Below are 19,800 nucleotides of genomic sequence, written 5' to 3' on the forward strand. Positions count from 1 at the left end.
TTTATAAAGTAAAGCTTGTTTTCAAATAAAAACATTCATACTCACAAAAGATAAAAATACTAGTCCTTGCACAAACCACTTCAATCCCCAAAAAATACTTAAGTCTTCTCAAGTCTTTTATATCCAATTCTTTAGCTAGTTTCTTCTTAAGTCTTTCTATTTCCACAATGTTATCTCCTATCACAATTATATCATTAACATAAACTATGACAACAGTAAATTTACCCATATGTGAACGTTTGATAAAGAGTGTATGATCTCCTTGGCTTTGTCAAAACTCCATGTCATTCATAGCTTTTGCAAATCTTCCAAACCACGCTTGGGGAGTTTGTTTAAGGCCACAAGACGCCTTTCTTAATCTGCACACATTGTCTCTTTTGGAGTCTCCATTGAAACCCGATAGTGTTACCATTTACACTTTTTCTAAATCACCATGCAAGAATGCATTCTTAACATCAAGTTGCTGCAACGACCAAACAAAGTTAGCTACCAAGGATAGTAATATATGAATGGTATTCATCTTTGCTACCGGAGCAAATGTTTCTTGGTAATCCACCCCATAAGTTTGCTTATACCCCTTGGCCACCAACCTAGCCTTATATCTCTCCAACATCCCATCAGCTCTATATTCAACAGTGAACACCCATTTACATCCAACCAGTTTGTTTTCCCTTGGTAATTCAACTATTTTCCAAGTTTGGTTTTTCTCTAGAGCTAACATCTCCTCTTCCATGACTTTCCTCCCATTCTCACTTTTAAGTGCTTCTTGAACCGCTTGAGGGATTTCAATAGGAATTAATGGGGTAAGGAAGGCTCTATGTGATGGGGATAAGTTTTCAAATGAAATAAAATTGGAGATTGGGTGGAGATCAAGAAACTCTTCTGAATCTTCATTTTGAACAAATTGACCATGAGTTTCTGGTGAGAGTAACAAATTTGAAGCAAGAGAAATGACACTAAAAACAAAATTAGTGGAGTTAGCGTGTTCATTACCTGGCTCAAGTTCAAACTCTTGAGCATGCATTCGATCAAGTTGGGGGCTGTTTCTGCCCACAACAAACCTATAATGGCATGTCAGTCGCATTAACTCCCCCTTGATCCATTTTTTATGAGGGTTCTTGACCAGGTGATAAGGAGGTAGAACCTACAGGTGCGACCTTAGGTGAAAAAGGTAAATAGGGCAAACCATAAGAGAGAAACTTATCTTCACCTAAGCTCTCCCCCTGAAGATAAGTATTAGGAAAAAATGATTGATTTTCAAGAAGCAAGATGATAACATCTATAACCCTTTTTTATTGGAAAATATCCCATGAACACACGTTTTGTCACATGGTTGGAAGCCCCTAAATCTATGATCCACGGGCTTAAAAACTAATCTTTTGAGGCACTCAAGGCTAAAGAATACTTACCTATCTAGGTAAAATTACAAGACCCTCCTGGTTTTTCAAGCCATGGGATGAGCTATTTAAGTTTGTTTATCTCTTCCTTGTTGAACTCCATCTTTCGTTAAGGTGCATTTTCTGGTTGTTTTGGCTCCATATTAGCCACATTTGCTTAGGATTTGTATCCTAAACTTCCTTGCCTCAATTTCCCTTCCTCAAAAGAGTTACCAATAGGGTTCTCTAGTGTGTCTAAGCTTGAGGTGGTAACTACACCATTGGGAATCTTTATCCCTTGGCTTTCGACCTTCAGTCCTCCCTAAGTTTATGGCATTGGCAGTGGCAGCAATAACAATCCCTTCAACTCCATATGGCTTAGAAACAACCAAGGTGGAACCTTCCATGAGATCATTATTATTTTCCAACATGACATTTCATTATCCTCCTTCCCCCCTAATTATTACAAAGGCATTGTTTAGGGATGCTATGGTCTCTCTCCTAATAATTTGGACCCTAACCTCATAAAATTCCACACTCAAGCCAGCTAAGAAATCAAAAAGTCCTCCTTTCTCAACAAACTCTAGATGTATTAAAGCATCTTTATTGTATTCCATCTTAAAATTTTCAATAATGATCCAACACAACCCACAACTTTAATAACATTGTAATTCTCAATTACAAAGAGAGTATCTTGCTTAGAATTGTGAATCCTACTCAAGTCAAGATTTAATTATTAGGTCGGCTGCAACGTTAGAATGCAAAGTCTCATATTAGCTTTTAACTTACTTAGGTCTTCCTTTAGAGGGGATTCCAAAGGTAGTTGCATTTTGGGACCCAATGATTGACAGGGTTTCGAGGAGATTAGATGGTTGGAAAAAGACTTTTTTGCCTCTAGGAGGTAGAATCACTTTAATTCAGACATGATTGTCCCACATCCCTAACTACTTCTTCTCACTCTTCAAGGTTCTAGTATTAGTAGCGTCTAAAATTAACAAATTGCAAAGAGATTTTCTTTGGTTGAAAGTTGGGGAGGGTAGAAAAGATCATCTCATTAGTTGGGACTTGGGTTAATCTCTCCGAGGAATCGTGCTCTCTTAGGTAAATGGCTTTGGAATTTCCCAAAGAAAAGTTTTGGTCTTTGGCATCAAGTCATTTTGAGCATTTATGGGATACATTTTGATGGATGAGACACCAATATATTACAGTTAGATGGTCACATAGGTGTCCTTAGAAGGCCATTGCATAGGTGTTCTAGGATTTTTCAAGTTACACTCGTTTTTGTCAAGGCGAGAATTCACTTGTGGGAGGATTTGTGGCGAGGGGTCAACCTTTGTGTTTACAACTTTCATATATTTATAAAGTTGTCGCAATAAAAAATCTTACCATTTCAACCATCCTTGGTGATTATTCATCATCTTTTTAGAATCTAAATTTTTGTTGCAACCTTATAGATTTGGAGGTTGAAGACCTTAAAAGACTCATGTTATCCCTTACTTGTGTGCACTTGCCTTCATCCACCTCAGATGTGCGAACATGGTTATTGACCTCTTCAAGACTATTTACAGTCAAATCTTTCTTCATGGTTTCATCTAATACTTCAAATTTTGTTCTCCTCTCCCCAACCATATTTATACGAAAATCTAACATCTAAGGTTAAAGCCTTTGTTTGGTTAGTGGCACAAAAAAAATAAATACCAATGACATGCTACAGTTAAGAAGACCTTTCAAATCCTTTAAGCCTAATTGGTATGTTCTATGTAAGCAAAGTGGAGAGTCTATAGATCATCTCTTTCTGCATTGTTTGATGACTTTAAGGCTTTGCACCATTTATTCAAATAAGCGAGGATTAATTAGATTCTACCCAGGAGTATATGTGATATGATGATTATTTCCTATAGGGGTTTAAGGAGTTCCAATAGAGGCAAGATCTTTGGGCAAATAGCTTGTCACACATTGCTTTGGATTATGTGGCCAAAGAGAAATGGCACAAATTTTTTGGATAAGAGGAGGATGACAGAGGTGTTATGGGATTTACTTCACTTCTATTCCTTTTTTTTTAGCCTCATGCACCAAGGCTTTTAATGTCATTCCTCTTAAGCATTATCCAACTCAATTGGCTTGCAATGGGTAAATCAAAAGGGAATGGAAATCCTTAAGAGGAATGACGTTTATAGCCTAAACCTTTTGTATAGACTCCTTATATGGTTGAAAATGTCACCCTTACTACGATCAAGTTTTCTATAATCATGGGGAGGACTCCTCATCCTTCTCATGTTTTCATCTTTATAAATATTTACTTATCTTGTTTTTTATTAACAAAGAAAAAAAAGAATAATGAATCTTGATTTGGAGCAACATCTCTCTCACTTTGGAGTAAGTTTGTTGAAGGGCTTCCAAATCTCCTTTTCTATTGAGAGAAACATACATGTATATAGTTGATTTTTGGCTACTTCCAGTTCCATAACCAAGACATAATTCGAGTGTCTTCTTCATCCCAAAAAAAAACTTCGAATCATCTTTGCTGATAATTGGTCCCATGAGATGACTCAATTTCCCTTTGCCTTTTATGTATGTTTTTACCAACTCAAAATAATTTCCTCCTTTCAATTTGGAAAAGGCCAAAATATTTTGATAGTTCCCTAGTTGCAATAGAAAACGTAGCTTCAGAATTTTTTGTCATAGTGCAGGTAACTAAGAAATAAAAAAACTATTAGATTGGTTTTAGTTCCTCCCACCAACATGTAAGGAACATCTAAGACAAGCCGCTTCTATAAGCCCCACTATGCCTTTGGTTGATTTTATAGATTGGTTCGGTTCTTGCTGGAGGGAGTATTTTTTGTTTTCCCTCTTTTTTGTTTTTACTCTTGTGTGCTAGTTGCACTATTTAATACATTCTCTTATTCATCAAAAAAAAAAAAGCAACTTAGTTAGTACTTCCTGCTGGCACATACAATCGGACAAGGATGAAACTTCCACCAAGGTCAACAAAGAGCATTTCAGCTCATGAAAGGTGCCTAAAAAGTCAAATAAGAACCTGGTGTGGATTACCATTCTTCTCCACTTACTTTTGACTAGCTTTTCAAGCCCTTTTACTTAATAGTTATTAGTAAAGGCCACAAAGCACTACAATTGAGAAAGATTGGCAGATCTGGCCAAAGATCTTCCATGATATCCTGAAAAGTAACTGGAACCAATTATCAATTTGTTTCATGTCCCAATGGAACTTTTCCCTTTTCTTGTTATTTTCAAATTCAAGGAGAACATTGTGATATCTTTCTATAGGATCCTTGATATCTTTGAATTATTTTCTGTAAATAGGTTATGATTATATATACATGGTAGCAGTATGAATCAGAAATTCATTCTCAATTCATTTTTGTGTTCACTAGCTCTTGTGGAAAAAATTGCAGCATCTACAAATTGTAAATGAGTCATCCTCTTTCTAATTCTACGCACCAAGAAGCCTCCTAGGATACCATACTCCTCCACTCTCAGTATCAATCCACTCAAAACAGAGCTACCATGATATAACTTGATCATCCTATCTTAAACCCCTTAACCCATCCTATGTCGCACCCATTTATTAACACAGCAAAATAGGATATGATAAGCAACCATAAATCCAAGATCTCTATCTCCACCCAAAAATCTTTCTTTCTAAAGCATGCAACAAAAAGCTTCAGTCTATGGGATCATATTTCAAAAACAATCTTAAAAACAACTCCCTCTTCTCTTTTCATCTAACTACTTCATTTGCCACTATGACTGCATGCAAAATTTTCCGATCCTCAACAATGTTCTCTGAAACACTCTTGAGCACTCAGACAACACCCTTGCTATGACTTTAGTCATCTAATTAATGTGTCTAAACTATAAATTTTAGTGTTTTGACTCCTAAGTGCTAGGGCAATGAAACTAACTTTAGTGCTCATGTTGATTATTCCATATCATAGAATTTTGAAAAAAATTTCAATAGAACTTCGTTCATTATGTAATTAAAATATTGATAAAAAGCTACAGACCATTTTCTGGATTTCCTGTTATGTGAAAGGTTGCTCTGCTTTACTAGCACTCCACATAGAAATAGAACCATTCCCAACCTTCAAATTTCCAAGGACCTTCAGTTTATTTCTGGTGAAGTCTGACAAAAATCTCTCTGAAATATTGTCTCAGCTATCTACCACCCCTTTCCTTATGTACTAAACATTTGATCAGTTTCTTCTTCTTGCATCTACTTTCCATGCCCGCTTTATGCAACCACCCCCCACCCTCTCCTTCCCTCCCCTCTTAAGCCCATTCAACTTTGGCTTTCTGCCTCCAATGCACCTCTCCACTTAAATTAGATCTTCTAATTACATTTTCTTTCTAGCCCTTAAAGATCCCAATTAACTTGTCAAAACCTCTTCCTTCTCATAAGATTAAATGAAGGCAATGCCCCTCTTGATGGCTTTCTTTCCTTGATATATCCAAAAATGAGCCTCTTCTAAGTTTATATTTTAATGACAATTTCCAAATTTTGCATGGATATATAACCTTCCCAACCCATCGCCTAACCAAGTACTAATACAATCCTTGAACTCAAGATAAAGCAACCACATGTTTCAAAACCTAAAAGGATTGAATTAAAATCTAAACAAAGTCAATCTTGATTTAAAATGATTAATTTCTATACTAATGGGTCATAGCTTGAAACAATGTGAGACAAGGGTTTTTACACACCATGGAGGAGCCTAACATCCTAATCCAAAGAAGGCATAAAAAACCTACTTAACCTATTAAAAGTGGGGGACTCCAACAAGTATGACCACATGAAGGTAGCATTTCTAAGAGAGGGATCAAAGTCTCTTATAATCAAGGTAATCCTATAGCCTCTTCACCGATCCCAAACTCTTGTAATAACATTAAAATATCCCTTAGTACATGACATTGGAAAGGTTAGCCTAAAGAGGTCTAATCTCTCGTTTAATAAAATTAAAATATCCCGAAATACATGACATTGAAAAGGTTAGCCTAAAGACGTCTAATCTATCTTTCTAAAGAAATTTTATAAAGCCATTAGACCTATAAACTAAGGAAATCTAAACAATGCCTCTGCTATCTTAGAATAGTTAAAACTAAAAAAGAGTATATATACCACCTTAGCTCAAGAAAACAACCTAGAATCCAAAATTATAATAATACCTCCTTAACAAGGAGTTCTAGCTATTCTACATTTCTAGCTACCTAGATGCTATTCACAAAAATTATCACACAACTTCCCTATCTTTTGAAGCATAAACACATTAGAAGCTTCTTTGAACAAAAGATTCATTATCACCTTCATTTTCCTTTTGGATACCAAACATATATTCTAGTTAATAGTCTTCATTAACGCCTACCCAACACCAAAAGCTTAGTAACAAGAATCTTGGACCCTAACCTCCCAACAGCCTACACATTTGGCATGGCTGGTCTACCTCTCCTCTTGTGGTAAACAATGTTCTTTCACTTCAATCTTTCTCAACTTCCACGAAAGGGAAGAAATCTCATTGCATTTGATGATAATAATGTTCGTTAATGCGCAAAGAGTATTTTAATCCTCCATTTTGCTAAGTGTTCAGCCCTTAATGTGACACCCACCACAAATCCAACTCACTCACATCTAAATTATGAACTCATGGAATTCACAAGATGCAAAGAAACAACTTGGATATTAACTTGAAATCAAAGATGAGAAATACACCAAATGCAATCTATGAATAATAAAGTTATTGAACACAAAAATGAATTGAGAATGAATTTCTAATCCATATATCTACCATGTACATATATAATCATATTTATAGATACAATGGTCTAAATGCATTTAAGGGAATAGCCTATTTACAGAAAATAATTTAGAGAATAAAATTCTACAATATTCTCAATATGGATGATACTTTTAAATTTTCAACAGTGGATCTCCAATCTTTCCATACAGTAGTGAATCTCTAATCTTTCCATACTCCCACTCAAATTGGCTTTAAAATGTCTTTCATACCCAGCTTCCAAGTTATGCTATTGAATTGTCCCTTGTGTAGCCCCTCAATAAAAACATCTACCAATTGTTCAATTGTAGGAATATAAGGCATGCATATCAATCCACCATCTAACTTCTCTTTGATAAAGTGTCAATCAACTACGTGTTTGGTTCTATCACATTGAACCAAAGCATGTGCTATATTGATTGTTGTTTTATTGTCATAATAGAGCTTCATAGGCATAGGACTTGTCACTTTGAGGTCTTCAAGTAACTTTTTCAGCCATAAAAGTTCGCAAATCCCATGAGCTACAACTCTAAATTTAGCCTCCACACTACTTCTAACTACCACAATTTGCTTTTTACTTCTCCAAGTCACTAGGTAGCCTCCAATAAATGGATAGTAGCTTGATGTGCATCGTCAATCTGTAACACTTCTTGCCCAATCAATATCGATGTAAAGCTTCAATCCGTGAATGACCATGATTCTCAAATAGTAAGCCTCTTCTAGGTTCTCCTTTTAAATACTTGAGAATTCGGTAGGCTACTTCAAAATGTTCTTCCCCCGGTGAGTGCATAAATTGACTCACTACACTCACTGCAAATGCTATGTCCAATCGAGTATGAGATATTCCAAGTAACCTTTGATACTACTCTCAATTCATCACCTTATCTGCACTTGTTGGTTGTAGTCTAAGATTGGGCTCCATTGGGGTTTCTACTAGCTTACAACCAAGTAAACCGGTCTCCTTAAGTAAGTCAAGTACATACTTTCTTTGTGACACAAATATTCCCTTCTTAGACCTCGCAAACTCCATGCCAAAAAAATATCTTAGGGCTCCAAGGTCTTTAATTTCAAATTTTCTTGCAAGAAACTTCTTCAAGACTTTTAGTTCCCCTACATCATCACAAGTAAGGATAATGTCATCCACATATATGATGAGTATGGCTATCTTACCCATAGTTGAATGCTTGTAGAACAATGTGTGATCGGCTTGACTCTGTAGGTATCCACACCATTTCATAGCCTTGGTGAATTGATCAAACTAGGCTCTAAGTGACTGTTTTAGTCCATAGAGAAACTTCTTTAACTTACATACTTTTCCAGCTCCAAGCATGCTTTCAAAACCTGGTGGTAGGTCCATGAAGACCTCCTCCTCTAGCTCTCCGTTTCCAAAAGCATTCTTCACGTTGAGTTGATGCATCAACCAACTCAAATTTGCAACAAGGGATAAGTAGTACTCAAATCAAATTAACTTTTGCAACATGAGCAAAGGTCTCCTAATAGTCAATTTCGTAAGTCTAGGGTGAATCCTTTGACTACAAGTCTTGCCTTATACCTATCAATGCTTCCATCTACCTAGTATTTAATTGTAAACAACTACTTACAACCCATGGTCCGTTGATCTCTTGGCAATTCAACAATTTTCTAGGTACGATTCTTCTTAATAGCTTTCATCTCTTCCATGATTGTTATCCTGCATTCAGTGTGACCCAAGGCTTCCTGTATAGTTTTAAGCAGTGGAACACTAAAGAGATTAGAAGTAAAGGCTTTATAGTTCTAAGAAAGTCTATGGAATGAGACATACTTTGCAATGAGATGCATAGTCCAGGAACGTGCGCCCTTTCTAAGTGCAATGGGAACACTGAGGTCATGTGAAGCACTATCTAGACTACTAGATTTAGGAATTGAACTTGGGTCCAGTGAAAAGATACCTGTTTCATTCAGAGGGTCATCACTCAAAGGAGTTGCTTGGCTTATGTTTGGGATTCTCTATTCTAATCACTTTTCCTTCGAGAGTAGACACGTAGCTCGGTTTATGTTTTTTTTTTTTTTTTTTGTAGTGGTTCCCCCCTTGAATTAGAATCTATAATGCTTGGTCCATTAGGTAAAGGCTGGACAATGGGTAACATTTATGAGTATGATTTTTGTGGGTTACTTGGTAATGACACGGGTAAGGGTCCCATTTCTTCCCAAAAAGGATATTCTCTCTCAATACTCTCCCCCTGAAGATGATTTTTTGGGGAAGGTAAATGAATTCCTAAATGATACCGTGAACACAAAGATGAATTGAGAATGAATTTATGATTCATATATCAACCATGTGCATATAATCATATTTACAGATACAATGGTCTAAATCCATTTAAGGGAATAGCCTATTCATAGGAAATAATTCAAAGAATAAAATATTCTAAAATATTCTCAATATGGATGATACTTCTAAATTTTCAATAGTGAATCTCCAATCTTTTCATATGGCAATGAATCTCCAATCTTTCCCCAGTTGTGGTCTAGACATGGATAACATGCATGGATCACAAATTGCAAGCTACAGAAATGGTTGAAAAGGCAGCCTTGTTGGTGTTGGCGCCCAAGAAGAGCAGTGCAATGGAAATCAAATTTTAGTCAATTAGTTTGGTTGGAGTTCTAAACAGACTTCTAGTAAAGATCTAGACCAGTGGATTGAGGAAAGTCATCAGGAAGGTGGCATCTGAATCTCATAATGCTTTTGTGAAAAGGTGGATCCTTGGTGCAGTTCTTGCTACCAATGGAGCTATATGACTCCAAATTTCAAAGCACCAGAGCAGATGTGACCAGTAAGTTGGATATTGAGAAGTTCCACAGTTGTCTAAACTGAGATTTCTCATTGTCAGTCACAGAGATGACGGGGTTTATCCACAATCAGATTTCATGTGCTGGTGAATTCGACTGACTGGTTTTTTTCCCTAGTTATCTTACACAGAAGGGGAGTCAAATTCATGCTACCTTCTCCCCCTGCTACCTCGTGGAAAGGAGTAGGATCTCTTAACACCTTTTTCATTCTCATTTGTGTTACTTCATAAAGACCTGTCATGGTAATGGAGAAGGGGAGAATAATAACAATTGGAGTACAGCGCAATGAAGAAATAACTTGTAACATACAAGGAATGGTGTTCATTTGATAAATCCACTCCGTCCATCTGTGAGATGTTTGAATTGAAAATTTCCAAGGACATGCAGAAAAGAAGATCTAAACCCATCACTGAGTGTGCCTCATATCCCACCTTTCAGCAGCCTTAACAATAATTAAGAGATTTTATTTGAGGAACACAAGGACCAGTTGAAAAAAAGAGTAACGATCCCTATCATGATACATGTATGGCACTAATTATGGCTGGAATCATCAGATCAACAGTTGCACCAATGGTTACATCTGAAGTGGGAGCGACAATCACATTTTTAGCTACATTTGTCCTAAAAGGTTCTCACTAATATCTCTATCATGCTACATTTATGAATGTTACAGGAACACATAAAAGAACAAGAACCCAACCTTTACCAATTTAAAAAAATCTTTTCTATCCTTTTATTAATTGGTCAAGAGCAGATAAAACCTAGAAACCAATTATTTCAGAGTATTAGCATCCTATAAAAATCAAGGACAGCTCATGCAGAGAAGAATGGTCAAAACAACCACTAAAAGGAGCAGATCTAAAACACAGATTAATTGTCCTCTTTTTTCCTGAAAATGAATGAAAATTTGGAAAACACCTTTGATGTCTTCAAAAAGTTGCAGGAAAACAAATTTTAATTCCCTCTCTAGTAATCTGTAAAGGCACATGCTAACATAGAACCCTCTGCTCTAGATTTTCCCTTAGAGCACAGTGCAATAAGAAGTCTGATGGTGTGAGGGGGGAGAAGAAAGAGATCAGTGTTCTATCCCATCTGCCATTCATTTACAATGAGAGCTCATAAGAACAAGGTAACTAAAAATGCCCCAATCAATTGTTATCTTACAAGAGGACAGCCCCACAAGATGAAACAACACTAAATAAGATTATCTACAATAAGTTTAAGCACATCTAACAACACAACATGAGTAAAACAAGAATGACAAAACAAGGGATGATGAGGAAACAACATAAAGCATACAGATTTTGCATTAATTACATATGAGTGTTTAAGATAGTGTTCAAAAACTTCTTGTGCACTTTGCTACTGTTCAAGGTTTGAAGAACTTCCTATGATTTGTTCCTGACCTAGTCAACAATAAGCTTGAAATTTGTTCTCAACATTTTCAAGAGCATTATCAAACTACTAAATGTGAAAGTGGTTGTCAAATTCTGCAGATTTACCCATGAATAAATAGTTAAACAAGTGTTTTTCATAACTGTGAAATAAAACATGAAAAACTAAAAAGATAGCATAAGAAAAAAAAATAGAAGAAAAACACTAACAGAATCATACGCTAAACAGGATTATATTTTTCAAAGAACCTCAAAAGGATGACTAATGATGACTAATCCTAAAAAATGATAAATTTGTGACCCTTGCCCAAATCACAAGGCATCACATTCTAAAACAAAAGACGAACTAAATGATGAAACTAACGTTATAGATTACGTGATAGTGCGCTGCAAAAACATTAGAATGATGAGTAGCATCACACACTCTTAGAACGGAACCAAGAGAGTAGAGGCCACCCAATCATGCCCTCCACCGGTTATCTTCTCTCTCTTGGGATCCTGAAATACATAGGAGGGGTAAATGTAATTAAAAATATATAGGGATTCATCTGATGTTCTAACTAAAAGAATGAACTATAACTGACAAGAGAGAGACAGGATAGGGTGCATAGTGCATTAGTACCCACCAAATGATAATGAGTACTACCATCAGCTACCACAACATTAGTGTACAATTGGGTTTATAAAAGGTACAATAACTAAGATGAACCACTATGAGTTATTACGTCCAATAAATAACTCAACAAGAAGATGGCTGATTGGAAAGACAGGTAGTGTACCACATGCAGTGCATCCACTACTCTTGGGATTGTATTGCTCATGAGAACATAAACAGAAGACAAACATAACTCTAGATGTACCCTTAAGAGGAAAGTTATTCAAACATCCTCCTTTTAAGTACATAACTCTTGTACCCATTTATAATATACCTAGATAAGTAACCAGACAAATGTGACGAATCAATATTTAAAATAAAAAACATAACTGGTTATTAGCATAAAAGTGTATCCTTTATTTTGCTAGATTGATATGGAAAAAGCATTTGTTCATGTAAATTTGTATCATCCATATATCTCATAATGTGTTATATTTTGAGAGTAACATGCAATAGAGAAGTTCCTATAAAAAAAAATAATAAATAAATAAATAAATAAAAAGAAAGAGAATAGAGAAGTTGAATAAAAGAAGCAAGGAATCATCCAAAGAAATTTACAAACTCTGTGACCATGAAGAGATCATCCACCAAATTTACAATCTACATTTTAGAACAAAAGGAACGTCAATCTAACTCATAAAATTTGCAAGAACAGGAAGTGAACCAGATCCCAAAACTTTTAATCTAGTAATCTATTTTTCTTCTCTTATTACAGAACAGAAGAACCTTTATCTAAATCACAAAGTTTGGTAAGACAGTAAGTAAACAAGATCCCAGAATTTTCACCAAGTGTAAAACCAATGAAAAGAATTATGCCAACTTCATCTACAATGCAAGATAGCACTTACAAATTTGAATAACAGTGTTGGCAACCAGTTAACTGACCCTAGGTTTGAAAAAGTTTAAGACTACCAATCTTGGAAGAACAATTATAGGATTAAAAGGTGAAGTACAGGGTAGAGCAGACTAAGGCTTAAAGACAATGCGCTGCTGAAATTCTAGGGGGGAAAAACAAGTTACTGAGATTTCTGGACAGTGATTAGTTCAGACTTTAGAATGCTTAAATAAAGGCTTAAAGGAGGACAGAGGTTTAAGGTTATGAAAGATAGATTGCATGTTAGAAAACTAAAAAGAATAGTAACTATTAGAAAACCAATTTTCCTAAAAGCTTAAACTTATAGGATTTGGACCCACAATGCATCACGTCCTCCAACACCCTTCATCATGGGTAGCCTCTATTTGGACTTACACATGGGCATAATAAAGTGAGAAAATAAACACACAGTAAAGTTTGAACAAATGAACTCCCGTCAAATGAGGCTCTCATACCATGTTAAGCTTGTAGGATTTGGGCCTCTTTTGTATCTACTCTCTCACATAGGTTTCAGGGAAAAGTGGATTAGCTGGATAAGAATTTGCATTTATTCAATCTGGTTTGTAGTTCTTCTCAGTAGAACCCCATCAGGCTTCTTAGCTATAGGGAGCCACTCAAAGGGAATCCATTCTCTCCCATGTTCATTATAGTGACCAAAGCTCTCAGCAGACTGATTGACAGGGCTGTGGGAGCTGATTTGCTCCAAGGCTTCCAAGGTCAATTGGATGTTCCTCTTAAGAATCCAAATTAGATGTTGTGACTCTTGAGGTGGGCAGAAGTTTGGCTGCCAGCAGGTTTTAAGAGTGGAAAGCCATAGATAATGCTTAGAGGGTGACTGGTAGCTTCGTGTTTTGTTGGAATAATATAGTAATATAGTGCTGGAGTTGAGGAACATGGATGAAAGAGGGGGGGGGGGGGGGGGGGGGGGGGGGGGGGGGGGGGGGGGGCGGGCTCATGCCAAACAAAATTATAAAGACAGTTTCAGTTGGGTTTTGGGGGGTGTTTAGGCCCATTACAGGTTAGAGAAAGGGGATTCATAGGAAAAGTTTGGGGTCATCAGTAGGGGTGGCAATTTTTGGCATGACCTGAGAACACAATTCACAGACCACATAAAGTTAGCAGGTTTTAATTGAGCATAATCATATCCAGGTCATAATCATTGTCAACTTGAACCTGTTTATTAAACATACCATGTTCAAAGTGAATACTTGTTTTTATCCATTTAATTGTTGACGCAACTAAGACGAAAACCATGTACAACCCATTTAATGCATATAGTTCTATACCTTGTAAAATTTTAAAATAATAAAAAATTATGGTTAAAAAAACTTAAACCCTGTCCTTATTCAACCCCAGCCGTCATAGTTACCATTCCCTGATTCCTCCCTCCCAGTCCCATGTCCTCATCTCCATGTTCAAACCAGAAGAGAAAGAAAGCTGAGAAACCAAACACTCCTCTCTCTATACTTCTCCAAATATGTCTACCCAATCTTCTTTTGACCACATTGAGAAGAGAAAGTGAGAAAAAAAACCATATTTTTCTTCAAATCAGAGAAACACAGCTCAAATCCTTCAGTGTTAGCGGAATTTATGATTAGAATAAAGATGAAGACAGCTTTCCCAATTTCTATGAAAAGCTTGGCTTCTACAATTTTGATGAAGATATGTGGTCTAGAATTAACAGAGTAACAGTTGGATAAACCATTGCTCCTATAATATTATATAAATTATTTTCCCTTTTGCACATTGTCTTGATTAATGAGAAAATAGGTGAAAAGAAAAGGGGAGTAGATCTCTGTAGTCACTCAAAGAATAGACGAAGAGAGAAGGAATATAGAAAGATCTAAAGGAATATAGAAAGATATTTTGTTTTTGAGTCTTGAAAATAAGAAACTTGAAAGTTATGGCAGCTTGAATTTTCTTGGTTGTGTTTGTTGGCTCTTTTAGGTCATATTTGACTCGAAAAGAAGACAGAATTTTCCACAATAATAGTACTGAAAATTCACCTGAGTAATAAATTCTTCAGTTTAAACAAGTCATAAACATCTTCAATCCAATCTATCCTTACTATCCTTACTATCTCTTTATCTTTCCTCTTACAAAACATTCTTTCTAACCTACTGCCTTCCAGCTTACTATATACTACAACCTGTTTTCCTTTGCAATTCATATATCATCTATATCTACAACTTTTTACTGTCCTTGTTGGTGCTTCCTTGCTACTGTTTTATACTGTTTCTTTACTATTATTTAGACTTAATAGTTCAAATTCCTTTTTTTTTTTTTTCTAAATTTTTTTCCAAACTCTATTCTGTCCTTTGTTTCTGCTTTTTGCATATTCCATCCTTAGTCAAACTTTCTACATTTTTAAAATTTTCTAATATAATATTATTTTGATCATTAATGTGTTCCAGATTGGAATCTACTTTTAGATAACTAAGAAACTAATGAAATTAGGAGTAAATCCTTATAATTTTACAAGTATAATAAGAGAATTGTTTGTAACAAATAATCCAACAAGAAGCAATTCATGGAAAACCTTAGCATTAGTAGATTTTTTTCTTCCTTTCTTTCTTTTTTTTTTTTTTTTTTAATATATGTAAAGAAAAAGATATATTAAAAAGAGGTGCCAAAAGAGCAACCCAAAGTATACAATACCTATACATCCACCACCAAAACGGTCAAAAGAGGGAAAAAAAAAAAAAATCCAAACAGAAGGGGCTAAAACAACCTCAACAAGAGCCCAATCATTCAACAAAACTAATTAAAGTTAGAGGATAATTATTTATAAACAACTTTGTCTTTGACCAAAGGGAGTAAACAAAAAAATATTTTAGTCTCTAGATCGAAAGCATGTCATCATCGAAGGTCATTCTATTCCTCGCCTTCCATACCATCCAAAAGATGTGTAAAGGAGCTACTCTCCAAACCTTCTTAGATAAGTGGAAATGTTTAATAGAATTTAGTCAAGATTTTATAGATTTAAATAAGAGAAAAATGGCCACCCAAGAAAATGAAATATTTCCATACATGGAAAGCCTTTTCAGGGTTACCCCTATATTTCAAATAGGAAAGCAAGTAAACTTCTCCAAATCCAAAACAGAATGTAAATATCATCTGAAAAACTAAACAACTAAATAAAAAACATAATATGTTCTTACGTGCATTGAAAAGATATACCTACCTCATACACCTGCAAGTCTGACATTCCTTAAAGATCCTTTATCCCACACCAAATTTGAACACCGCCATTGGCTCTGATGTCATGTTTATCACAGAGAAACCTTCCTCTGTTTTCATTTTCCAAACAAAAAACAGGCCAAACAAAAATTAGGAAAAGAATATATACAATATTACTTATGTTTCCATATAAATTACAGAAACCCTAACCATCTTTTTGATTGCTGGACATTGAGAAAACTAAGAGATATGAAATAAAATCATGTATTATGCTTTCTTTTCTTTTTCTTTTTTTTCCTCAGAAATGGAACTTAAAAATAAACTCTAGCGAAATAGAATTTTAAGCTCCTATATACTGAAAAAAAAAGTCTAGATTCAAAATTTTAACATTTTACTATCTCCTCGGATGCCGACCAATCAAACAGACAAGCTAAAAATAGAAACCATCATTTCCCTTTCTGGATTCATAAACAAGGAAAACACAAGTTTAAGCTAAATCACAATTTTAAAGATCAATCAGTCGGGAAAACACAAAAATTCGAAACTTTTATATTTCTTCTTGTTTCTTATATTTTCTCACCTACCAGAAACAGAAGCTTCTGCTTTCGAATTTAGAATCAAACAAAAAACTAAAATTTCTGCTAAAATCAAGATTTCTAGGTATTAATCGAACTTAAAAAATAAAGAAATAAATAAAATTAAATAAAATTCGCAATTTCGAAAATTTTCCAATTTCCAACATTTTCTGGTCAACCAAACAGACGCAAACCAGACCAAAACAATCCACCTTGACCAGAAGGCAAACAAAAACGTAAATCTTGAGCCAAAACATGATTCCCAGCATCAATCCCACCGGAAACTCACCCAAAAACCTAAAGCACCGCAGAAAAATTCGAGACTCTGAGCTGCAAGCAACCAACAGCGCCGAAAACGAACACAAAAACCCTAATTCCGATCTGTAACGATAGATTTCTAGGAGCTTCCAGGGACGCCTTTGTCCTCTCCAACGAGCTTTGAATTATTTTATTATTTCTTATTTTATAAAAAAACAACTATTTTTATTGGAACAAAAGGGATGCTTAGGGCATGACACGTGGCGAGGAGATCAAAACGATGACGGCAGAGAGTGGATGGGTATCAGAACTGGTGGACGAGAGGGAGAGATGTAATACGATCAGTTTCCCTGAGGTGATTGGTCCACGTGGGCAGTAGGCACTCTGTGAGCGACACGTGGGTATGGACCACGAGTTGGTGAGGCTCGTGGGTGCGTTAGACACGTGTTGTCGCCTGGTGGCGTTCGATGCTCTCCCACTCACACTTCTTTTTATTTTTGGCCTGTTTCTTAAAGAAATCTGTTTTTTTTTATTGTTGTCTCTGCCGACCTTATCCGTTTTTTATTTTTTATTGCACGGTAATTTGCGTGAAATATCGCGAGATTTAAGAGCCTTTTCACTTTTAAGTCGAATATTAGCATTTTTGAAAATTGTTTCCAAAACATTTTTCTATTCACCACAACAAAATAAATAAATAAATAAACACTTTTCATAACTGCAAAAACCAAATAAATAAATTACCTTTTATTCTTAAAAATAAAAGACATAAAAATTTTAAAAAATATTTTTTAATTATTTTACTTAACAATTTTTATTTTATAAAATATCATAAAATACATATTTTTAAATATTGTCAAAACACTTTCTAAATATAATTAGTGTTGAGAAAAACCAGAAAAACAACACACAACAGATAATTCTTTTCCCTTCTTTGTATGCCTAAAATAAGATTCTCATCAAATATCCAACGAGTAATAAAATAAATATCAATGAAAGCACCACAAGTAATAAAACAATCCAAACACCAAGAATTTTTATGTTGAAACCCAATGCAGAAAAAAACCATCGAACCGTAGTCAAACTTCCACTATCACCAATAATAACAACGAATTCATAATAATTCTCTCTAGAATAGCTAGAGACTCACAACAACATCAAGAATAAGATTTTTTGGCTAACCAACATCTATATCATCATCTACTAGATGAATTTCAACAAAGAAAAGTCTAGATCTCACCAAAGTATGTTTTTTAATAAATAACCATAGAGAGGATAAATCAAGATCTGAATCATTGAATTTGTAAATCTTGTTGCAAGGATTCACCACATGAAATTTGAGCTAAAATGGACAAAGTTTGCCCTTTGATTTTCAATCAAATGCACTAAAAACCCTAACTTTCTTTCTTTTTTTTCTTTTTTCAAAACTCCTCACTACATCACTTTTTACGTTTTGCCACTTTTTTTTTTTTTTTTTTGTTTAATTTCTTTTGGGCCAAAAGCCCTCCATTGGTCTAGCCCACAATGAAGAGGCAGACCTAACAAATCTCCCCCTCCGCTTCATATGGTGGGCTCTAGCAAGCCTATTCTTCACCTTCAAGCTTCCAGTTTCTCCTTAGGCAAAGACTTCGTGAACATATCTGATCCATTCTCACTAATATTCACTTTTTCTAAGTGCAAATCTTTCAACTCAAGCACATCACGAATTTAGTGATATCTGACATTTATATGCTTGGATCTTGAATGGAATGTTGAGTTCTTGGAGAGGTGAATAGCACTCTGATTGTCACAATGAATAATATATTTTTCTTGTTGCGGGGCCAATTGTAAGAACTTTTTCATCCACAAAGCTTCTTTGCATGCTTTTGTCACCGCTATATGTTCTACTTTTGTGGTTGATAAAGCAACACATATCTGTAACTTGTTCCCCCCGCAAAGGTCATCAAGAATCTTAAAGTGGACTTCCTAGAATCAAGATCACCAGCCATGTCTGCATCTGAATACCCTTTTAAAATAGGTTCACCACTGCCAAAACATAAGCACATCCTAGAAGTACCTCTTAGATATCTTAATATCCATTTCAAAGCTGCCCAATGTTCCTTCCTAGGATTAGAGAGAAATCGACTAACAACCCTAACTGCATGAGCAATATCTGGTCTTGTACAAACCATTGCATGCATCAAATTGCCAACAACATACGAATAAGGCACTTTGCTCATTTCTTCATTTTCTTTCTCACTTGTTGGACATTGCTTGGAAATAAGCTTGAAATGACCTACAAGTGGAGAACCAACTATTTTAGCTTTGCTTATATTAAATCTTTCAAGAATCTTTTCAATGTAAGCTTCTTGAGATAGCCAAAGCTTCTCATTCTTCCTATCATGGGATATCTTCATGCCAAGTATTTGTTTAGCATATCTTAAGTCTTTCATTGCAAAAGACTTGCTTAGTTATCTCTTTAGCTTCTCTATTTTGCTAGCATCATGGTCAATGATCAACATGTCATCAACATAAAGCAGGAGAATAATGAAATCATCATCTGAAAACCTTTTTGTAAACACACAATGGTCTGAAGTGGTTCCATTGTACCCATGATTAATCATAAAAGAATCAAACTTCTTATACCATTGTCTAGGTGCCTATTTGAGCCTATATAAGTTTTTCCTAAGTTTGTAGACAAAATTCTCCTTACTCTTGACTTTGAATCCCTCTAGTTGCTCCATATGAATTTCTTCTTCCAAAACACCATGAAGAAATGCAGTTATATCATCAAGTTGTTCAATCTCCAAATTCAATTGAGCATTAACAACTCTAATAGAGGACATTTTCACTATTAGAAAAAATATTTCTTCAAAATCAACACCTCTTTTTTT

At 35.2% G+C, this 19,800-nt stretch overlaps 1 protein-coding gene across 3 annotated transcripts in view; it reads right to left on the reverse strand.

Annotated features, from left to right (window-relative positions):
* The window catches only part of LOC117926966 (protein LNK1), a 34,773-nt gene extending 17,654 nt beyond the window's left edge, over positions 1–17,119 (reverse strand). Inside the window, exons 1-2 of one of the 3 annotated variants that reach the window (XM_034846310.1) lie at positions 16,962–17,119; positions 16,102–16,207 (exon numbers count right to left, since the gene is read on the reverse strand). In XM_034846310.1, coding sequence (XP_034702201.1) covers positions 16,102–16,125 — 24 coding nt within the window. In that variant the 5' untranslated portion in view covers positions 16,126–16,207; positions 16,962–17,119. Of the gene's footprint in view, positions 1–225; positions 323–16,101; positions 16,208–16,961 lie in introns of those variants that run through there. The other 2 variants (XM_034846309.1, XM_034846311.1) reach the window with 2 other exon arrangements.
* Between the last annotated feature and the right edge of the window lie 2,681 nt (positions 17,120–19,800).

This window comes from Vitis riparia, chromosome 12, assembly GCF_004353265.1.
Source record: "Vitis riparia cultivar Riparia Gloire de Montpellier isolate 1030 chromosome 12, EGFV_Vit.rip_1.0, whole genome shotgun sequence".
In the NCBI taxonomy this organism is placed as follows: Eukaryota; Viridiplantae; Streptophyta; class Magnoliopsida; order Vitales; family Vitaceae; genus Vitis; species Vitis riparia.